At 47.4% G+C, this 21,564-nt stretch overlaps 1 protein-coding gene across 2 annotated transcripts in view; it reads right to left on the bottom strand.

The window, feature by feature from the left end:
- LOC147624524 (mediator of RNA polymerase II transcription subunit 15a-like) overlaps positions 1-21,564 on the bottom strand; it is a 94,449-nt gene that overhangs the window by 52,995 nt on the left and 19,890 nt on the right. For both annotated transcript variants that reach the window (XM_086819547.1, XM_086819548.1), the window contains exons 5-7: positions 11,314-11,384; positions 11,119-11,193; positions 9,725-11,032 (exon numbers count right to left, since the gene is read on the bottom strand). In XM_086819547.1, coding sequence (XP_086675673.1) covers positions 9,725-11,032; positions 11,119-11,193; positions 11,314-11,384 — 1,454 coding nt within the window. The remainder of the gene's footprint in view (positions 1-9,724; positions 11,033-11,118; positions 11,194-11,313; positions 11,385-21,564) is intronic.

Below are 21,564 nucleotides of genomic sequence, written 5' to 3'. Positions count from 1 at the left end.
GAAGATTATGAGAGCGCTCAACTGTCTGACCCTGGATGGCGGCAGTTCACCAACTCTGAGTCCCACTTAGTCCCTAGAGCTGCACTCAAAGGGAAAGAGAAGTGGCGTAGAGGGTCTGGAGTGGTGGAAACCACACATATCCAAAGAGGTGCTACTGTCTCCTCAAACATATATGTCCCTTCCGCCGGAAGAAAACGGAAGAAACTATAATCCACCGCCTGCCCTAAGATCCTAGAGGCCCCACCTCGGGACTCTAGCGGGAGAGCCTTCACCGGGGAGGCAGCGATGGTCATCTCAACCGGCTCAAAGAAACAGTGAATCAATCGGCGAACGGAACTCGCCGACTGTCTCCGCTCCGGGTCCGGGGCTATTGGGGGGCGACGGGAGTGCTCTGGAGAGGCGGACGGAGGGGGGAGGGCGGGCTCCAATGCGGAGGGCGGGGCGGAAGAAGCTGCTGCAGGCAAAGATGGGGGCGATGATGGAGGAGGCGGCGAAGGGGGTGGGGGAGGAGGCGAAGGGGGGTGGGGGGGTGGGGGGATGGAGAGGCCAGAGAGGGGTGCTGCTGGGAGAGACCCATCGGAGAGGAAGGCTACCGAGAGAGACTCACCTAGGGCTCAGTGGGGTCTACCGACCTCACTGGGCGCTGAGACTCAAGGGAGGACTCTCGATGGGGAATTGATCGCCAAATCGGAGGGGCCCGCTCAGTTCTCTATTTGAGTTTGTTACATCTCTCTCTCTCTCTCTCTCCCCCCCCCCCCCCGCCGCCCCTCTCCCGCTGCCTGCCTGCGCCCCCCCTTCACGTTGCCTGCCCTTCGCTCTCTCTCTGCCCTCCCCCCATCTCTCTCTCCTGCGCTCTCTCCTTCCCCTCCTCCCACCTGCGCATCTCTCCCTCCCCCTCCTCCCCGCCTGTGCGCCCTCGTGCCCGCCTGCACCCCGCCCTTTGTCCTCTCTCTCTCTCTCTCTCTCTCTCTCTCTCTCTCTCTCTCTCTCTCTCTCTCTCTCTCCCTCCCTTCATCCTCATTTTTCTGCCCCCCCCCCCTCCCTGCCTGTGAACCCCGATCACCATCCCTAGGGCCCTAATGGGGACTTGAACCCCCCACCCTATTTCATCTCACCATTTCTTCTCTTTCTCTCCCACATATTTACCTGCTCCTTTCAAGCATTCCCTCCCTCTACAATGGGAGGGTCTGTAGATGACAAAATCAGCCAGCTTGATCATATCCTTAGGTTTCTTATCAAGGACCAAAAGAAGACATTGGACAGCACCATCACCGCCATCAAGAAGGACTTATTGACGCGCATGGGAAAGCTGGAGGCCAAAGCGGAAATATGGAAGGAAGAGAAGCTTACCATGCAAGAGGAGTGGGAGAAGGAAAAGCTCGCCATGCAAGAGGAAATCAACCTTTTGAAGAGCGAAGTGGCATCCTTAGTCTCCATACTCTGTCTTATCTGAGGAGATCTTACACTATTCGACACTGGGAGAAGTCTTCTTGATGGGGGACTTCAATGCACGGACTCAGAGCAGACAGTGCGAGATCTATGACTTTGAGGATCCCTTGAGACTAGAGTCGCTAGCTACAGAGGATACAGGGACCACTCGGATCTCCGCTGACGGAGGAGCTGACAGCACTGGATATGGGCAACATTTGCTGGAGCTTGGGACCCGACACCATCTCGTTATTTATAACGGGATGACTCAGTGGCCAGATTCAGGTGGGTTGACTTGCTTTCCAGTGGGGGGTGGCAGCAGTACAGTGGACTATGTGATGGGATCCCGGGAGGCAGCAGATATGGTGTCTCACTTTACCGTACCACCATGCCCCATTGGAGCGGATCATACATATCTATCCCTCATTTTTAGGAGCTTATTGGAGATACACCCACCCATCATACAGCCACCACGCACTATTTTCCACTTCACTCAGGACCTAGCCGATGTGTATGACTATCATGTTCATGATCAGCTATTTGCCTTAGACCCATCGGAACCCATGGCTATGCTCACCTCCCAGCTCTCACATGTACTGCACTCCGCAACCGCGAGGAGTTTCCCATACCACATACGGACAGGACAGCCACCTACATCTGGGAGCATGCCCCAGAACCGATGGTATGATGATGAGTGCAGAAACCTTTACCGCAGTCTCCGAATGCAGAGGGCTCGCGGGGAGATCACCTAGAGACAGGCAGGCAGGAGGATGCATACTCACCCGCCGTAAGCGGCGAGCTTATGAGGAGGCTCAGTATTGGGACACATACCACATGCTCATAAGCAGAGATGCTGCTGTTACTTGGAGGAGACTCAGAGAGCCCCGTCCTCCCACACCTATTACCGATCCTCAGACCTGGCAGACATATGCAGAGAGACTCTATGCACACTATTGTGCCGATCCATAAAGTGGGAGATGTACTAGACCCCGGGAACTACAAGACCATCATGATTGGCCATATATTGGCCAAACTATACGGGGCACTTTTGGAGGCAAAGCTGAGCACTCATGCAGAGGATGGGGGATTGAGAGCAGCAGGCCAGGCAGGATTCCGACGAGCCTTCTCGACCATCGACCACATTTTTACATTGAGGTGCCTGATTGATCAGGCCAAGGCACGGAGGCAACGGCTCTATTGTTGCTTTGTGGATTTCCGCAAGGCATTTGATACTGTGCCCAGACAATGCCTCTTTCGGCGACTACAGACACTAGGCATACCCTCAGACATGATGTGGGGCATATACAAGCTATATGAGCAGGTCTTTGGGAGAGTCCGATGCCCAGGAGGCTTGTCCGACACAATTGCTAGCACCATTGGTGTGAAGCACTGGTGCCCGCTCTCCCCCACGCTCTTTGGGCTCTATATTGATGAGGTGGTCGACTACATCACAGGGAGGAGGCTCTGGGGTTGAGCTATCAGCACGAAGGGGTGGCTCTTTGATACATTAGTGACACCAGCCTTGATGTATGCAGCAACGGTTTGGGCACCAGGGCTTGCAGCCTCCACATGGGTACAGCTGGAGAGACCACAGATCTTGAGGTGCTCTGTGTCCAGTCTGTCTAGGTCTCCTCCTGGCTCTCAATTCCTCTGCTCTCTGCGCAGTCACACCCCACATGGTACATCAGTTGGCACTGGCATAGCTCTCTGGAAGAAATCTGTGAGCTGGGACTGTCTCCCACCCCTAGTGGGAGCGGGTGTCTGGAGGAGTCTCTCTCGAGAACTATGAAGCTTTAGTAGTAGTCTGCCAAGCTGTCGCTGGTCCGAGGCCTCCATCAACTGATGTAGTGAAGAGTGCTCCTCAAACAATCCTGCAGAACTATCTCTGACCCCCTGGTGGGCTCTACATCTACATACAAAGTGATCCTCAGTCTCCACCTCCTCGCGGCACAATCTGCATATCCGCTCGGCTCTGGGAACCCGTGCCGCTCTCCCAGCCTCTATCTCTAGCTGATGTGATGAGACTTGTAGCTGTCCAATAGCAACGCGAGAGCTGTGTGGCATGTATACATCCATTCACCACGGTCGCTGTATAAACCCATCCCTTGAGATGCTCATAAAGTGGTCTCTGTAATACACCATCTTCGGTGGTAGTGGGCTCTCTGGTGCTGTCCATGTCTCCCGTATGTAGCGCTGCCATATGTCCTGTCTCATCACTCTGTTCCTCTCATTGAGAGAGAGGTAACCCCGTGGAGCAGACTGATCATACTGAAAAGGTGGCAACCGCTCAATGTCTATCCCATGATGTGAGAACCACTGTAGCATCTGTGCATACCAGGATCCCTCGGCCAGCTGTTTGGATGCCTCAAAAGCTCGGCGGGATAATCTCTCCGTGGGCATCTCCCTCATCCTGTATATAAAGGAGATCGTCTGGAACAATGCCTCCACTACCATAGGTGGTGCAGCAAACTCAGCTCGAACAATGTTGTGCGGGACGGATGGTTTGCTGCGTATCATCCTCGAGATAGCAGCTATCCGGATGAGACACCAGATGGAGACACAGGAGAGGCTAGCTCGCTTTTCAGACTCAGGGTACATGTTCACGCCACTCACAGCCTCAGCATCGGCGATGTATGATATCTTATATCCCTCTTATGGCACTGGATGGAGTTAGACATAGATCTGCATAGCATGCTTGTACTAACCCTTCAGCATATAGAGATGCATCTTGCCTTAGCACTCCATCCACATCCCCACCCCCCTTTATATTGTTTGTATATGGGCTCCACCGATCCATGATGATTCACAGTTGTATCCAGACACATGCACACTTTTTCTTTTCTTTCTTTTCCTTTTCTTCCGATCACCGGAAGAACACAGTTGTATTATTTTTTATTTTTTTTTGTCTCATAGGCCGACTTTGGCCTCTCGTAGACGTTAATATATCTTTCTTTCTCTCTCTCTTTAGGGTGAAATGAGAGCTCCACACTTTTTGTTTTGGGATCAGATCTGACATTTCAGCTCTTATTACTTTCTTTGGTTTTTATTTTTAGTACCCATGATGATGTATTTCATGGACAAGATGTAACCTTTTGGTCTCATAGGTCATTTTGGCCTTTTGTAGACATTAATACAATTCTCTCTCTCTCTCTCTCTCTCTCTCTCTCTCTCTCTCTCTCTCTACAATGGATATCTTCCAGCCTCCATAGCTGCCCTACTGTGAGAGATCGTCACCACCAGCCAACTTTACAGCCCACCGATATTCGCCTGTTCGCCACCGCCTGGATTCTCCAATAGCCACCACCACATGCACGCTACTATCAGCCCCCTGGCACTGCCGTACTGCGGCCCCCCTGCATGCCACCTATGTTGTTGATTCCCAGCGCCTCTTCTACGCTTCTGCTCGCCACCAATGATCTGCTGATATTTTTTTGTTGTCGCCGCCCAACATCACTCACACCTACAAGCATCAAAACTGCCTGCATCTGACGCTCCTGCTCTACAATTCACCCACTGACAAGTCTCAGCCCGTCTACACAGCAGGACCAGTACTTACAAATTCCAAAGTATATGGTAAAAATCGTCTAATTAGAGCTCCCACACTTTTAGCAGAAATCAGTGAAAATCAGCGAAATTGAAGATCCTGCATTCTCCAAAATTTTGGGGTTTTCAAAAATCCCCAAATTGCAAAATCGAGGCCACTTCAATATGATAAATTTGGGGATTTTTCACCATAAATGCTGATTAAATCATCAAATCGGAGGCATTGCCTCAACAAAAATTTGGGGTTTTTTTCAAATGGATATGAACCTATGACCTCTTACCACATGATATAATTGGTGTATTCACTTTTGCCCAGATCTCTTTGAAGTGGCAGCACTAAATATTTTTGCAATCACATGATACAACTAGAAAATGGGGCTTTTCCAAAATCAGGCATCCTGCATCAAATTGGAGCCGCATGAGCGAAAACCTTGGTTTCTTCATTTGCACCTTCAAATTTTTGCACATTTTTATGTGCCTGTACCACCTTATGGTATAAAAGGCTCCACCATTCCAGGGGGGGGGGGGGGGGGGGGGATTGGGGGATTGGGGGGTGGAGGGTGGAGGGGGGGTTTGTTGTTTTTAGTAGACTGATGTAAGAGAAAGTCATGAATGGTCACACTCTTTTGGCACATGTTCCCTAGACCTCTAAGTCCTTGCGTGTCCATGCTTGTTAAGTGTATGAGCCATGCTTGTTGAGCCTTTTGTGCCAAGCTCACCGGCCTATGAACCACACTTACTAGCCTCTGAGTCTGTAGCAAGGAACATGTCTTAGATGGAGCACTAGAGTGCACTGTTGAGACCAAATCACAGTGGCTATTGAAGGTCCATCTCGGGACATCTCCACCGTCGCTCCGAAGGGAGGTTTGTTAGGTATTTCGGAGTCTGTGTGTGTACCCATCGTGTAAGTGTACCCATGTTTGTGTACCCGCTTGTGTCTGTGTGTGAACAGCCCTTGTATGTGTAATGAATACTAACTTATGTGAGTGTGTGTGTGAACAACCTCTTATAGCTATTTTATGTGTGAATGTGATAAGCAATGATGTCATAGGCCTAGCCATGTGTCATCGTCCCCCTTAATGTAATGTGCCGAAGATAAGGTATATACGCTTAGTAATCAATCAACAGCATCATTGAGTTGTGAAATCACTCGTTTCTTGCATTTAATTTTGTTACATCTTTCTCTCACTCCCTCGTCTACAGACACCACCATGGATATCTTCAAGCCTCCATAGCTGCTGTACTGTGGTAACCTTAATTTCCTACAGAGGAGGATGGAGGAAGGAGGAATTTTATCTCCAGATGAGATGGATTTACCTCAATCACTCATCAATGTGAGCAATCCAGCAACCCCAAGACCGAGAGGCTTCAGGTCATGATGTTCTCCTGCATGATCTAGAGCAGTACCACACTCTATTGCCCTAGCAGAGTTTGGGGTAGCCCCCCTGGTGGTAGATGCACTTTTCCAGATGGTGATGTACATATGTCGCCCTGGACAGCCACAAGTTACCAAGGTTTGCTTGGGAGTCTTCTTGACAGCTAGCAGAGCATGGGCATGATTGGGTATGGTATGCTAAAGTCAGCCCCTATTTCCTCACAAAGAAACTCCACATGGATCGTCTACCGCCTTCAAAGTACAGCCTAGATGCCCCCTCCTTCCACCTCACCCATCAGGATTCCAACCAGCTTACTGCTCAGCCTACACACCCACAGGGCCACACCACATGGCTCGCACCCCTGGTGCTAACCAAAAACATGCAATTCTACAGAGATCTTCTTGAGGATTACAACAAAGGGATTCACCGCAATGCCTACACGGGCATACATCACATGCCCATTATGTGGGTCAATCACAAGGTAGGTTAGAGCCCTAGGAGGCATGTTAGAGGAGTTCTTGAGCATGATTGGGATAAAACAAGACTACCCTCTCTTTTTGATACTATATGGGCTTTAGTACTTAACATAGATGATATCTTCGACTTTGTTGACAGGTTGGGTGGAGTAGGCTCTCCACTTGCACACACGATGATCCCTACTCTTTTATATGCCCGTGACATAGTGCTCATCACGGATTCTACTGAGGGGCTCCAAAGACATTTTGATGCACTACATGCACTTTGTGAGCGGTAAGACCTCACACTGAATCTTGGCAAGACCAAGGTGATGATCTTTAACACCTCACATGCACTGGAATCCAAACATCACTTCACATATAAAAGAGATCCCAAGGATGTTACATCTTATGTATATTTGGGGGTTACTTTCACCAGCCCACTTTTCACCATGCACCTAGCAGCCCAGGCCAGATTGATGAGAGGATATGCAGCTTGAGCCCTAGTGACCCTTGTAACATGCGCACAGAAGCGAATGATGATTAATGCTAAGCAAAATTGACTATGGACGATTAACACTAATCATTCATCAACCGGCAAGACAAAATAGAGAAGACAGACTTAAACTCTTGTATATTGCAATGAATATTTACAATGATGTTCACATACCTCAACTAAGATCTGCTTGTGCATAATCGTGCATGACTTCTGATGCATATGCAAAACGTAACCCACTGAAAACGGACATGAGAACTGCTATCTTCTCTGATCAAGATACCCGGTTGCTGCCTAGAGGGTGCACCTTAAGTTAGTACCTTGAAATGACTCCTCAGACCCTTGATTGCCCTTATGTACGGGCTAAAGGCTGGTCTGCTGTTAAAGTTGGCTGGTTTCCAGGGTTGTTAGAGGCGTCAGATGCGTTTGGTACGAGGCGGGTATGGTACGCGCCTCGAAAGACTCATATTTTTAAGAGACATTAGAGGCGTGTAAGAGGCGTCTGTATATTTTATATATATATATATATATATATATAGTGATAGATAGATAGATTATTAGAGAGAGAGAGAGAGAGAGAGAGAAAGAGAGAGAGAAAGAAATGAAATGAAATGAAATGATATATTACCGTCTTCAAAAGGCCAAAATGACCTATGAGACCAAAAAGGTTACAACAATTGGTGGATCTGATACAATGTCTGTGTAAGAAAAGCTAAAACAACTAAACAACTAACTAAAACTGAAACATCAACTATGAGGAAGTAAGGTACTAGGAGCTCCTAATGGATAAGAGAGAGAGAGGGTATCACCTGGGTGTGTATGAGAGAGAGTGAGAGAGAGTGTGTGAGAGGGGATGCCTTGAGCAAGGTTTAAGCCTTAAGGAAGGGAGAGAGAGTGTGTATGAGAGAGGGAGAGACGAGAGAGAGAGAGAGTGTGTGAGTCTTGAGAGCTTAGAGGGGCCCTTACAGCCCCCGTCTAGAGACTCAAACGGACTCAAACGGGTAGAAACCGGCAAAACCAGAAATGGTCCAAAAAAAGAAATCAACTATGCCGAGACGCCTCCAACGCCTCAGAAGACTTGTACGCCTCGAACGCCTCTAACGGTAAGAGGCGCGCCTCGTAACAACTATGGGTTGGTCAATGCATGATTATATACAATGTATCTAAAAGCTGTCCACACTTGTCCTCTCGCGCCTGGCTATTTGGTGTCTGGCTACGCAAGATCCTTCTCCGTGAACCCAAACACAACCCCTAATCTTGCCCAAAAGGTGGCTGATGTTGAGATTAATGTCCATGTGGCACTCACAAGTGTGATGCACATGACATCCCCTCCTGCTAAACTTAAAGCATTGGGGCACTGCACCCTTGCTCCATGGTCCTTTGCTGGTCTTTGGGATCTTCATGTCTCGTCCATCTGTAGGCTCTAGCTCTAGCTCTTCTCCATACACACGGGCTCGGTCACCCATAGAAACACTACTAGAGTTATTGCCTCGGGAACCACCGCAGCACTTATAGCCTCATCATGCTCCTCACTGGACTCGGAGAGACTCTCCTAAAGATCTTTGGGGACTAACAAAGGAACTGCTGCAACCAAACGTTCCTTACGTCTTTCTTTCCATGGATTGATCAATGCAGATTGGGGAAGCCAGATGCACCCGCCCATAGGACGACTCCAATGGAACTCAGATTGAGGCACACCCACAGCAAGTCTCAAGACACATCAAAGACTTGCAGTATCCCAGAGACCTGGAATACGTGGAGCCACTTCTATAACCCAGAGATCATAGAGTCCGGAGGAGACAGCAGCCTGAGCAAACGAGGATTGCTTCTGATATATGTTCTGTGGACACATGGAGGATGTACCAACTTTGTAACCATGTTCCTTGACAAGGAATGAGCTTGCAGGCTAGGAAGAACATATGTCCAAATCCTACAAGTAGAATTTTGGCACTTGCTAGTTTGGAAATCATTAAATGCCTATTTTTTTGTTGCAAGATCATTCAGGGTATGCTTAGTATTACAAATTGTGCACTGTAGCTTTTTAGTCTCACAAGGCATTTTGTTTGTGTGTGTGTGTGTGTGTGTGTGTGGTGGGTTTCGGGGGAGGAAAGGAGGGGGGATTAGCCGCAATCAGAATGCGCAACACGGACCATGCTACTCTTGCTGCAAAGGTCAAGGAGCAGATACCACCGGATATTTTCTTTGCACAGAAGGTACGTATCATGCTTCATAGGTCGGCCATCTTTTTAATCAAGCCGTTTGGCTATTTTCAGCAGGCAGGCAGTTGGTATTTTTCTAAATTTTTCATGCCACTGGACATGATAGGTACAGTTTTGATGTATTACTTTGGTCTCTAAATCATAAACAACATTAACACACAGGCGAGTTACATAAATAAGCAAGGTGAAAAGTTCAGAAAAACAAACCGCTTTGACAAGCCTCTCCATTGGAGGTTCTGTTACAATCTGCCTCTCGTCTGCAAGTCCAGGAAGGTATGTTTGTGCACGATCTTGAAGATTCATTATTTGTGGACTTGGTATATAGTCAGCTAGCAACGGCGAAACAGAAAACCCCGGTGTACCAATAGCAGCAGACTGTCCACTTGGAGTAGCCACAGCAGAATGCGGAGCCTGGCCACTTGTTGCAGTTGTTACTGTAGATATGGCTGGTGTCAATGGTTTGAGTTCAGATTCCTCCAGCATGGGAGAAGGGGAGGGAATCATAAAAGGTGGTGTGGCGTCTTGCAACAGCGTTCCAACCTTCGGTATCATTAAAGCAGGATTCGCAATGTTCTGTAGATCATTCTGAGGAGACAACTGTGGTGGAGGAGACATCTGTGGTGAAGAAGCTTGATGCAAGGATGGAGCTTTCTGCTGTTGCTGTTGCTGCTGCTGCTGCAGCTGTTGTAGTAGTATAGTTCGCGTGTTGAGCTGCTGGTGTGGTTGGTTAAACAGCATCTGTTTCATGAGTGCAGCATGTTTTGCCACTTTACTGTCACTACTTGTGTCAGCAGGCATTGATTGATATTGAGCCTGTTGGGCTTGCATAAGCTGGGCGACCTGTTGTTGCTTCTGCTGCATCTGTTGCTGTTGTTGCTGCTGCAACTGCCGTGGTTGCATCTGTTTGATCTGTTCTTGATCTTTGAGAAGTCGGTTATGGTGGAAATGTTGGTCTTGCTGCTGCTGCTGCTGTTGCTGCATCCCACTTAAATTCGGCTGCAAAGAATTACCGCTGGTCTGCCCAAAAGGTGCTATAATCATTTGATGTGACACATTCGCACCAGCACCTGGAAGGCTGTTTAATGTACTCGGCTGGGTAGCCGCACTCATTGTTTGCTGGAGTGAGGAAACATTTGATTGCAAAATGGGTAAGGAGTTATTTGACGCATTGTTTGACTGCAAATCAGTTGAAGCTGAAAATGGAACATTGATTTGCTGTGTCTGTTGCTGCACAGGCTTACTATCCAGTTGCAGGTTTGATGCCTGATGCAATTGCTGAACTGCCTGAACTTGGCCTAGACCTGTTTGCTGCTGCGTTTGTTGTTGCTGTGGGACCACCTGTTTCCGCCGTTTGAAAGTCTCCATAATGCTCACGATTTGCTTTTCGAAAGCTTCAACCTTGTCTTGCTTAAACTCCTTGGGAAGGCTTCCCTTTTGAGCCACCAAATACGGTATCATCCGATGCAAAACACTCTTGTAATGAGACAGCTTCTGAAGTTGTTCTTGTGGCATATTCTGTCAAAAAACAATGATCACCTAAGTCAGATAACTGCAAACAATAGCCTGGTCCAAAGAAAACTCGATGTTTGCAGTGATATTACCTGTTGACTCCTTGTGGTCAGCATGGCATACAGATCCCTCATATCTTGCAGATATTTTTCCCTTAGTGTCTGCATCTGCATCACAGTACATATATGAGGTAAGACCATTTGAGTCTGTGAAGCTTTTTAATCTATGAAACAAGTGTTGAAAGGTTCCTCTGTACAATTCATTGAAGGGGATAATCAGTATCCTACCTTTGTCCACACTATATCAAGTGGATCTATTACTCCTGCCTGCCCCATCTGTGACAATGAATCAACAGATACTGCAAAACCGATCAGGAAAATCCAAAACACCTTACAGTAATGTTAAAAGGTGTGAATTAATGTCAACAACCAGACTCATACAACCTACGAGAAACAGTGAGCATCAACGGCTGGCAAACCACTGAAGAAAGACATCACTATCAAATGAAAGAGGTCAAAGAGGATCATTTTGAGTCTGGTCTTGCTTGATTCTAACAAATGTGGACCCAAAAAAGGAACATGGAGGTAAAAGTAAAAGCATAAGCAAAATAAGGAAAAGCAGGGCCAAGATTATTAAGAAAAGAGCCCAAGCTAATATTATTATGATGTGAGTTCTCTCTCCAACATGGATTGATGCAGGAGGTGACCTCTTTTTTCCAAGAGAAGATCCTCCATTAGTTATAAAAGAGAACGTCAGATATGCCAAGTCGCAAGCGGTGGTGCTACTGATAATCTACCATCTCTGGAAGGTCCCTAACCTGGGGGTCAAGATCAGAAATGGGCAAGCTGTAGGGTGCCAGAAATGGGTAGGGTGCCAGTGCCAACCTCCTTGTACTGTAGAGCCATGCCCTCCTCCGTAGCCCATGAAATCGCACCCCAAGTGTTAAATGGAGGGCGCTGGGCTCAGATGTGAAGAACCTACCCGAATCTGTGAAGCCTTTGGGCAGTCCCAAAGGCAATGTCGCTGTGTCACTGTGACACACCTAATTCATAGTACAAGTCGGCCAGCCTTGGGCAGAGGTCGAGCAGGTGGTTTGGCCATGCAGGCAGCCCTGTAGGCAGCCGCCACCAGTGCTACGTGGCAGGCCGCCTGACACATGGCAAATCGGGCGCAGAAAGCCAACAGCAGTAAAACAGGCCGAATAGCACTGGTATGTGCTATATATATACATGTGTAGCAAAATCGTCGGAATCATCTGCATTTTATTATGTTAGACTTCAGAGAGCATTTCTCTACAGGCGAAATGCTAGCCAGGGGTATTCAGCAGGTCACAGGGCTGTAGTTGATGTTTTCACTCGGCCATATCTCCCATATTCTCAGGAACTCAGTTGTAAACTGTTTCTAGTACATAGTACAGAACATTAGTTTTAGGACTCATGTGTGCTCTATGTGTTGATTCCGTTGCACTTTACTCTCAAACCCTAGCACATATACACGAGTGTTCTACAGACTACAGTTGGAATCACAGCCTCGTGAACCTGAAATTTTTTTTCTTTTCTGTCACCCGTGTACATTTACTGCTTAGATAGGGTAGTGCCCCTAAGTTCCACGTTTGGGAGAAGTCACTATTTGGGCTCTTTTAGGTTTATAGGTTCCTCCCATATCCTGGGAACACCACTATTTGGGTTCTTTCTCATGTATAGGTTCCCCAAATATCCCGACAAAGTCTCTATTTGGGTTCTTTCTCATGTATAGGTTCCCCCCATATACCATCCACCCTTCCTCAGTGCAAAGGGCTGCAACCCTCGCCATCATACTTTATCCTTGTTATGGATCTCGCACAGGTTGCATATTTACTTTATGGTCTCAATGGAGGCCATATCTGACCATCTTGATAGGATAAGAGTCGGCACCCTGAGCAACTAGTGTTCCAGATTTGGAGTCTACCCAGGCTCATACTTGTCAGCCAACAGGGACATGACCGCTCCAGGGAAGAAGTGGCGAAACTTTATGGAGGGTGGTTTTTCACTCCTTTGGATGTAAGTAAGGATGTACTTGATGAAATTCGCTCTTGGTCCAACGATCATCATTCTACACCGGTGCATAGTCGGCAAGAGAGACATCATTCGCGTCACTAACATCTCCTTCGTGGAGTCCCTCTCCACCAAATTCTCCAGACACTTCCCACTCGCCTTCACCGGCTCGACGCCAAGGGACTATTGGTTTGCAAAGTTCTTCCTCCATGCCTTGTGAGGAACAAGCTCAACTACTGAAGCTTCTTAAGCCTCCCAAGTTCAATGGGAAGATGGGCGGAGATTCGTCACCAACTAGACCGGCGGGATGGCCGCCATGTCGGTGGCAGCAAGTGGTTCCAATGTTTTTCCGCTCCATTTGGTGCGTACGGCTTTGACACGTGCCGCCCTCTTGTGGTGGGAAGACCACCTTCGGCATCACTCTGTTTCTTGCTGGGATGATTGTCGTAAGGCATTCTTGAAGGTGTTTGTCAATAGATCCATAGAGTTTGGCAAGATATGACCGATCATGATAGTTCTATAGTTATTAGGATCCACGGGGTCTCCCGCCTTATGGATAGGTGCAATAATGTGTGATGACCAGGTGGGGGGAAAGCCCTCTAAGAGGGCCCTATTAAACATATGGGCTAGGAGGGATGCCAAGGAGTCGCATGCATAAGAGAGGTGCTCAACCATAAGCCCCTCGTGATCCTATGATCGGCCAATCTGAAGCTTGCGCATAGCCTTCACCACCATGTCTCCTATGAAGAAGGTGGATGTGGTGGGACAAGCGTGAGGTGGATGTGGGAGGGGGGGTCGATGGGGTATGTGGTATAATGCGTGTGCATATGACTGCCAAATGTGTGGGTCTATGATGGGGGTGGGTTAGCGGCATGGTGGTGCGGAGTGTAGATGGGTCTACATCCAAGAGATGACGGTAGAGCTGATCTGCATAGATAAGATCACAATCATGGGTGGAATGGATCTTCGTGTAGTGTGAGTTGGGCGGTGCCTGTGCTAGGGTAGGTGGTGTGCAGACGAGTATGAAGGCGAGATAGCTGTGGTCGGCACCAAGCGGGCATGGTGGTCAATCCCGTAAGATAATCGACTATGCTAGTGCCCCCCTTTTACAAAATGATGACCTCTTGATACATGCCACTTTCCCTGGAATGATGACCTTGCCATCTCTATAAACTGCCAATTTCCCGCCTTAACGGACTTCAAGCACCTGCGGCATGCTCATTTTCCTATGATCCACCTGTGTGGGAATGAGGTCATTACCAAGATACATTTTCTCACCTTCGAGGGCTGCTCTATGATCCAAGAATGCTTGCCGGTTGGTGGTGTCCTTGAATTTGAAGAGTAGTGGGCGGGCACGTGTAGTGTCCTTACCTACTCTCCATGCATCCATATATGGTGTGCCTTCTATGCCCATTTTTCGACATAGTATGGTGGTGTCTGCCTTGGCAAACTCCCTTTCTTGCAACCCAACCACCCGCACATGTAATGCCCGAATCTCCCTTCTTTTATTCTCCTCAATCATGTCATGAATAATAGTAGGCATGTGTCGTGTCCGGTGTCTCTTGGTGACCTCTGTCCACTCCTCAACTTCTTTCTTCACTACTACAGCCCACCGTCGTTCAATCTCCCTTTTGGTCTCCACAATGTCCTCCTTTAGCTTCACCTGGAGGTCTACAACTTCAAAGGATAGAGGGACTGATTCCTTCTTGCAGTCCTGTATTTCTCCATTCAGCCTAGCAATCTCTTTCTCCATTCCATCTACTTGTCTAGCATGTTGTTCTTCCATCTTGACCACTCCTCTCGTATTTTTGCCATCTCCCATTGGTGGTGATCTTCCTAGATAGTCAAAATTTCTTTCAGCAGTAGGCAGTCTTTGGTAAGCACACCACATCCATTTGGTTCTGTATTTGCATTAACCTGGGCATCAATCTTGTCGAGCACTTTTTAAAATTCCCCTGGCAATCCATCCCACCTACTCGATCTGGTCATTTTTAGCTTGGGCTACTTCTTACCTTTCTCAAGTTAGGCTCAAGGACACAAGTGAAGACGGGAGCCGACCGCCGATGCACGAAGAGGTAAGGGTGGGAGTGGCTTCTGGTTGATGGTTCAACCATTATCCGGCGTTGGGACGCACAGTATACCAAGGGAGAGGTGGTTGGTGCATTGGTTAGGTCAAATGGCATAACACAATAATCATACACCCCACCTTTTGTAACAAATGTTGTTTTAGCTTGGTTCTCAGGTGCAATGGAACTCTAATTATAGCTTGAGTATCCATCCAAAAAGCTACAACCTTAGTCGAGCTTGGAACTGCGAGTGCTCCCCCCCTACGATCTGCGTTGCCTACGCCTCCTCCCCCTTCCCCGCATTTAACCCCCCCCCAACCCCCACCCCCGCGCAGTTGCCCAGCCAGCCCTTTCCGTGCTCCCTCACCTCCGCTGTCCGCCGCCAGCAGCCCCCTCCCCCCCCCTCATCCTGCCTACACCCCCTGATCCGCATGTGCCCACCCCCCCGCAATGCCCCCCCCTCTCCCCTTGCTGTTCACTCCACCTGCGCCCCCCCTCTATGCCTCTCTCTCTCTCTCTCTCTCTCTCTCTCTCTCTCTCTCTCTCTCCCCCCCCCGCTTTTCACATCAATGCCCCTCTCCCCCTCCTTCCGTCAACGCCCCCCCTCCTCTCTTCTTCTCGATGTGTGCACCCCCTGCCCCTCCTTCCACCCCCACCTGTGCCTCTCCTCTTTCTCTCTCCATAGCCCCTCCCCCCTCCTCACTTTCCTCCTCTATAGCCTCACGACTTACCCCGTCTTCCTCCAACTACTTCGTCCCTTCCGTCTCCGTCTGGCAGCATGTTCAGTTCTTAGGCATTTTTCATTCAGCAAGTCTCGGCCTCTTCAGGTTTTCACCCTCGGGAGGACACCATGGCAGCCGCTCCATCATCCCCGGCCGAGGCCGCCGTAACTTGCTTATCTTTCTCTCGGAAGCAGACCTTCAGCTCCTCGTTATTACGGCTGTTGCATCCTTAGAGGGCTCCACTCTGGTATGCAAGATTGTCGATAGCCACCTTGCGCACGGACAACTCAGAGATCTTCTTCAAGCTAGCCTCCTTGGTGGACTTGCAAAGATCACGAACGTTCATCCTCTAGGGCAAAGCTACTACTAGGTTGAGTTCGACTCGCCAATGACATTAGATCGAGTCATGCAGCTGAGCCCCATTGCATTGCATTGCATACAACCCAGGCCTTCTTTGCGCAGTGCGTCCAACCCACTGATTGGTGTTTCAAGCTTTCTTATGACAATTTTCTTCCCACACCTCGAGAAGGAATACCTTCCTCCTCTCCTCGTGATCGGTGGAGCCATTGGAGAGTGATGGAGTCCCCCCCCCCCCTCTCTGCCACTGCATTCCAAAGAGGTCATTATTACTGTTGGCCATGATAACACAGCAAATCTGTCACAAGTCACCACAAGTAGGCAATGCCCAGCAAAACCGTAAGAATGCGAGAGATAAATAGCAGGATAATCAATGGATTGAAAGGGAACCCCTTCACCACAAGAAATACATATGCATGTCCCAAATCTGCAATATGTCAAAGTGTCTACAATGGCATACATATAGTGCAGCAAACCACAAATGTATACATGTGCCATGAAAAACATGATCAGTTGACACTTGTAAGAGCTGCAAGTGCTCAAATCATGGCAAAATCAAAGATAAATTGGTGAATGCTGCAAAAATGGGCTCAATGTAGAAAAGCCCCAATTTTTAGGCAGCCAATTAGACCAAATCTGAATTGGATCTGCACCTGTAAATCTGCTAAAGCAATTGTCACCTGTACCAAATGCTGTAATGTCCCAAAAAATTGGGGGAAATGCCCCAATGCCAAGTAAATGTGCCTGTAACACCCAAAAATGCCTGCAAATAGTGACAATTTCTGCAAAATCTCCAAATTTCTACTGCAATTATGCACCAAATCTGCTGAAATCAATGGTGATGTGTGCCAATGTTGCAATTGTAGATTCAGTGGTGAAAAGCCCTAAAATTAATGCAACTAATTTGCTAATTTTCTAGCAATTTTTGAATTTTGAAAAAAATTGCAAAAAAAAATCGGTAAAAATTTACTGAACTTGCAGAAATCTGAAGGCGAACAGTCGAACAAGGGCAGTAGGTCGACGCAGGTACAATTGGACAATCAACAGGTACAATTGGACAGTCAACACGCGGCGGTGGCAGCTGTACGGCGGTGCTGGTACAGTCAGGTGAAGCAGCGAACTAGGCGGCGAGGTGGCGGTGGCGGTGGCGGCTGCGATTAATTGGTGTAAGGTATGACCAGGATACATTTGTAGTCCCGCTTTGTACACGGGTTGCAATCCCGATTGAAACCTTCTCTTCCTTTCCGCCTCGGTGACATGCATAAGTGGAGACACCTCCAAAAGCACTTTCCAAAACTTTTGTACATATGCATTTACCGATTCCCCCTCATTTTGCTTTACCCAATCCCACTTCATTGTTATCTCATTCAATGCATTGGGAGGCAAGAATTGAGCATAGAACCTCTCCTTGAACTCTTTCCATGATCTAACAGGATTCGGTGAGAACTTCTCCGTGAGCCACCAATGGGCAGCAGTGCCTTTCATGAACATGCTTACTTGCCGGATCATGGATTTCTGAGTGAAATCCTCATCACTGAAAGCAATATCAAACTGGGCAATAAAAGTACTTTGATGCATCATATTGTGATATGCAGCGGAAGCCTTTGTATTGGAAGATCCTGTCACACAAATGCTCACACCGTCTTCTGCATCCTGAGTTTCGTGAGTTTAGCAATCCATTTCAATACTTCAAACTTTAAAGAGATGAGAGAGATATATATGAGAACTGTACACGAGATTGGGTCCCGAATTACCCACTGAAGGGCCCCCTATCCCAATAACGAGATAGTATTTGCTTTATTTCTTTAGAGAGAATGACTGTGGACTGTAGATAAGCCAAACGCAAGATCTCGGAGAATCAGAGATTGGCTGAACTGTACACGGCTGTAGAAACACCTCGATGACCTAATCTCGAGCCTATGCACTCTTCCCAAGGGCATGAGGAAGGGCTGCACACCTGAGGCTGAGAAAAGGAGATGATGGACTGTTCTAAGCTATGTTAGAATGCTGTAAATGCTTAAGAATGCTGTGTTACCTTCACCAGATGACTGTTGCATGTATGTATGATGCAAAGAAGGCGGGGTACTGTCGTAGAACTGATGCAAGACTGAAAACGCAGGCTGTAGGACTGAAACGCAGGGCTGTGCTGCTGCTGGACAGAAACGCAGATGTGTACGGCTGCTGCTGGACAGAATAGCTGAGGAGGAAAGCTCTTAGCACACTGAAGACTGAATGATAAACTAAGCCCTATGCAGGCCTATTTATACTAACTAGAGGTTGGTCAAGTTGGCTGGTCATTTAATAAAGTTTATATTTATAAATGACAATGCTAAATAAATACTATAAACATGGGAAAAATACCAGATAAATCCTAGTAAATTCCCTAAGGCTTCTGGGATGTTCTAAATGATGCACAAGCATATGAATGCATATTATGCAGAATGCAGAGTGCTTTCTGATGCAAACCCTATGGCTTCTACTGACTCTACATGCATGAATGATTCTCTCGAAGTGGGTTAAGAGACTTGACTGACTAACTGACCCGCTAAGGCTGAGGAATGACCTACGTAGCTCGTGCCTGACTTATCCTGGACTGAGGATGTACAATGGGGTCACGGTGTAGGAAGAGGATTGCCAAAGAGAAGGCAAAGGAATCTGGGATGTCTGTAAATGATGCCTCTAAAGCTCCTCCGGAGACTGCTTCCTTTGTTGAAGACAGGGATTACTGTTTCTACACATGCAGTTATGATGCCTCTTGGTCTTCACAGGCACTCAGTGTGACAGAGCATGCATGTACTTGGTATTTTGATAGTGGTGCTTCAAAGCATATCACATCTTGCAGGGATTTGTTTTGTAATGTATGCCTTGCCCCTGTTGGCAAGACCGTTCAGTGTGCCAATAATGCTTCATATCCAGTTCATGGCATTGGGGAGATTCAGCTCACAGCCATTGATGGCTCTATTCTTCGCCTTACAGATGCCTTATATGTACCAGGGATAAAGAAGAATCTGTTGTCCGTTTCTTCTTTAGCACAGTGTGGTATACAAGTCAACTTTGATGATGACAAATGCATGGTCAGAGACAAAGCTAATGCCTTGACCTTGAGGCTTACTGGTACATTATGTCATGGACTCTATCAGTTGGATGCATTTCAGCCAGTGGATCAGTCTGCTTATAATGCATTCACTCTTACTCCAACTATGGTTGATGCGAAGTTATGGCATGCTCGCATGGGACATGTAAATTTTGGTAGTCTTTTGCTTATGCAGCGACATGACATGTTGACAGACCTACCTCTTATGGAGAAGCCTCCAGATCACATATGTGAAGGACGTATTTTGGAAAAAATGCATCGGTTTTCCTTTCCACGTGATCAGGCTCTACGAGCAACTGCAAAGTTACAGCTTATACACAGTGATCTTTGTGGTCCCATGCAGACGAAGTCATTAGGAGGTTGCTTCTATTTTGCTACATTTATTGATGACTTCTCTCGTATATGCTGGGTCTATCCGTTGACACAGAAATCACAGGTATATGATGCATTTTTGGCCTTTGTAGCACTTGCTGAAACCGAGTCAGGATGCAAGGTTAAAACCCTCCGTTCTGACCGAGGGGGGAAATATGTGTCACACATGTTGAATTCCTTTCTTGAGAGTAAAGGTATCAAGCATCAGTTTACTACTCCTTATACTCCACAGCAAAATGGGGTTGCAGAAAGGAAGAATCGGTCACTCATGGAGATGGCCAGATGTACGTTAAAGGCAAAGAAGCTACCACATGTCTTTTGGGTGGAAGCTGTTATGTGTGCTTGTCATATTTTGAATCGATGTCCCACAAAGGCATTGGTTTCCATTACTCCTTTTGAGGCTTGGCATGGCCGCAAGCCTTCGGTATCACACTTTCATACTTTTGGGTGTCTTGCATATGCACACATACCCAAAGAGTTGAGGAGGAAGTTGGATGATAAAGCCACAAAATGTATTTTTGTTGGGTATAGCCGTGAGAGCAAGGGCTACCGGTTATATGACCCACTGTCCAAGAAGATATTCACTAGTCGGGATGTGATTTTTGATGAAAAATCAGAATTATCCATGGCTAGTTATGATGCAAATCAGGTTGAAAATGATGTGTTTGAAGGTCTACTACCTATGGAGTTTCATTCCACAGTTGGTGATCCAACCCATGAGGGTGCGGGGCAGCCACCTAATCATGAAGATGGTGCAGAAATTCAGCAGGAGATTGTGCCAGAAGTTGAGCCAAATATGGGGCAACAGGCTCCACAGGTCAGACATATACCTAGATGGTATTTGAGGACATTACAGGACAGCCATCTAGAGACTCCTCTTGCTGGCCGTACTCGTAGGGAGACACGGACCAATGAGCATGCACACATCATGGATTTAAATATGGTTATGACAGCCAGTTTACAAGATGATGATGAGCCTGATTCATTTGTGGATGCACGAGACAATGAGCATTGGAACAAAGCCATGCAGGATGAACTTGATTCTATTAAAAAGAATCAAACATGGGATTTGGTTGATCTGCCCAAAGGCAAGAAAGCCATTGGTACTAAGTGGGTCTATAAGTTGAAAAGACATGCAGATGGATCCATTGACAGGTACAAAGCCCATCTAGTTGCAAAGGGCTATGCACAGAAGAAGGGCATTGATTATGAGGAGACATTTGCTCCTACATCCCGTATGTCGACACTTAGGAGTGTCATTGCATTGGCTGCACATCGTGGTTGGGTTGTTCATCAGTTGGACATCAAGACTGCTTTCCTACATGGGGACCTCGAGGAGGAAGTTTATGTACATCAGCCCATAGGTTTTGCAGAACATGGTCATGAAGGGAAAGTATGCAGGCTGAAAAAGGCCTTGTATGGTTTGAAACAAGCTCCATGAGCTTGGTATGCAAAGATAGATGCTTTCCTGCTCACTCAAGGCTTTGTGAACAGTCCATCACAGGCCACTTTGTATGTAAAGAAAGAAGAGAAAGATCTGCTGGTCATCAGTCTTTATGTAGATGATCTTTTGCTCATGGGATCAAATGATGACAAAATTGCAGCTTTTAAAGAGATACTGCAACAGACATTTGCCATGTCTGATTTGGGGCTCGTACACTACTATTTGGGCATACAGTTTGTGTAGGATAACAGAGGCATTGGGTTGTTGCAATCTCGGTATGTTGCTAAACTTTTGGAGAAGTTAAAATTTCAGGATTGCAAGCCTATCAACACTCCTATGGAGCCTGGGATGAAAATGTCACTACAGGATGACAGTATTTTATTTGATGCCACTACATATGCTCAGGCTGTTGGGTGCCTTATTTACTTGTGTACTACACGGCCAGATATT

This window comes from Cibotium barometz, chromosome 25 (genome assembly GCF_041138505.1).
Source record: "Cibotium barometz isolate CiBa-2024 chromosome 25, ASM4113850v1, whole genome shotgun sequence".
Lineage (NCBI taxonomy): Eukaryota > Viridiplantae > Streptophyta > Polypodiopsida > Cyatheales > Cibotiaceae > Cibotium > Cibotium barometz.
Note: the sequence above shows the minus strand (reverse complement) of the source record. Positions and strands in the feature narration are given on the sequence as shown.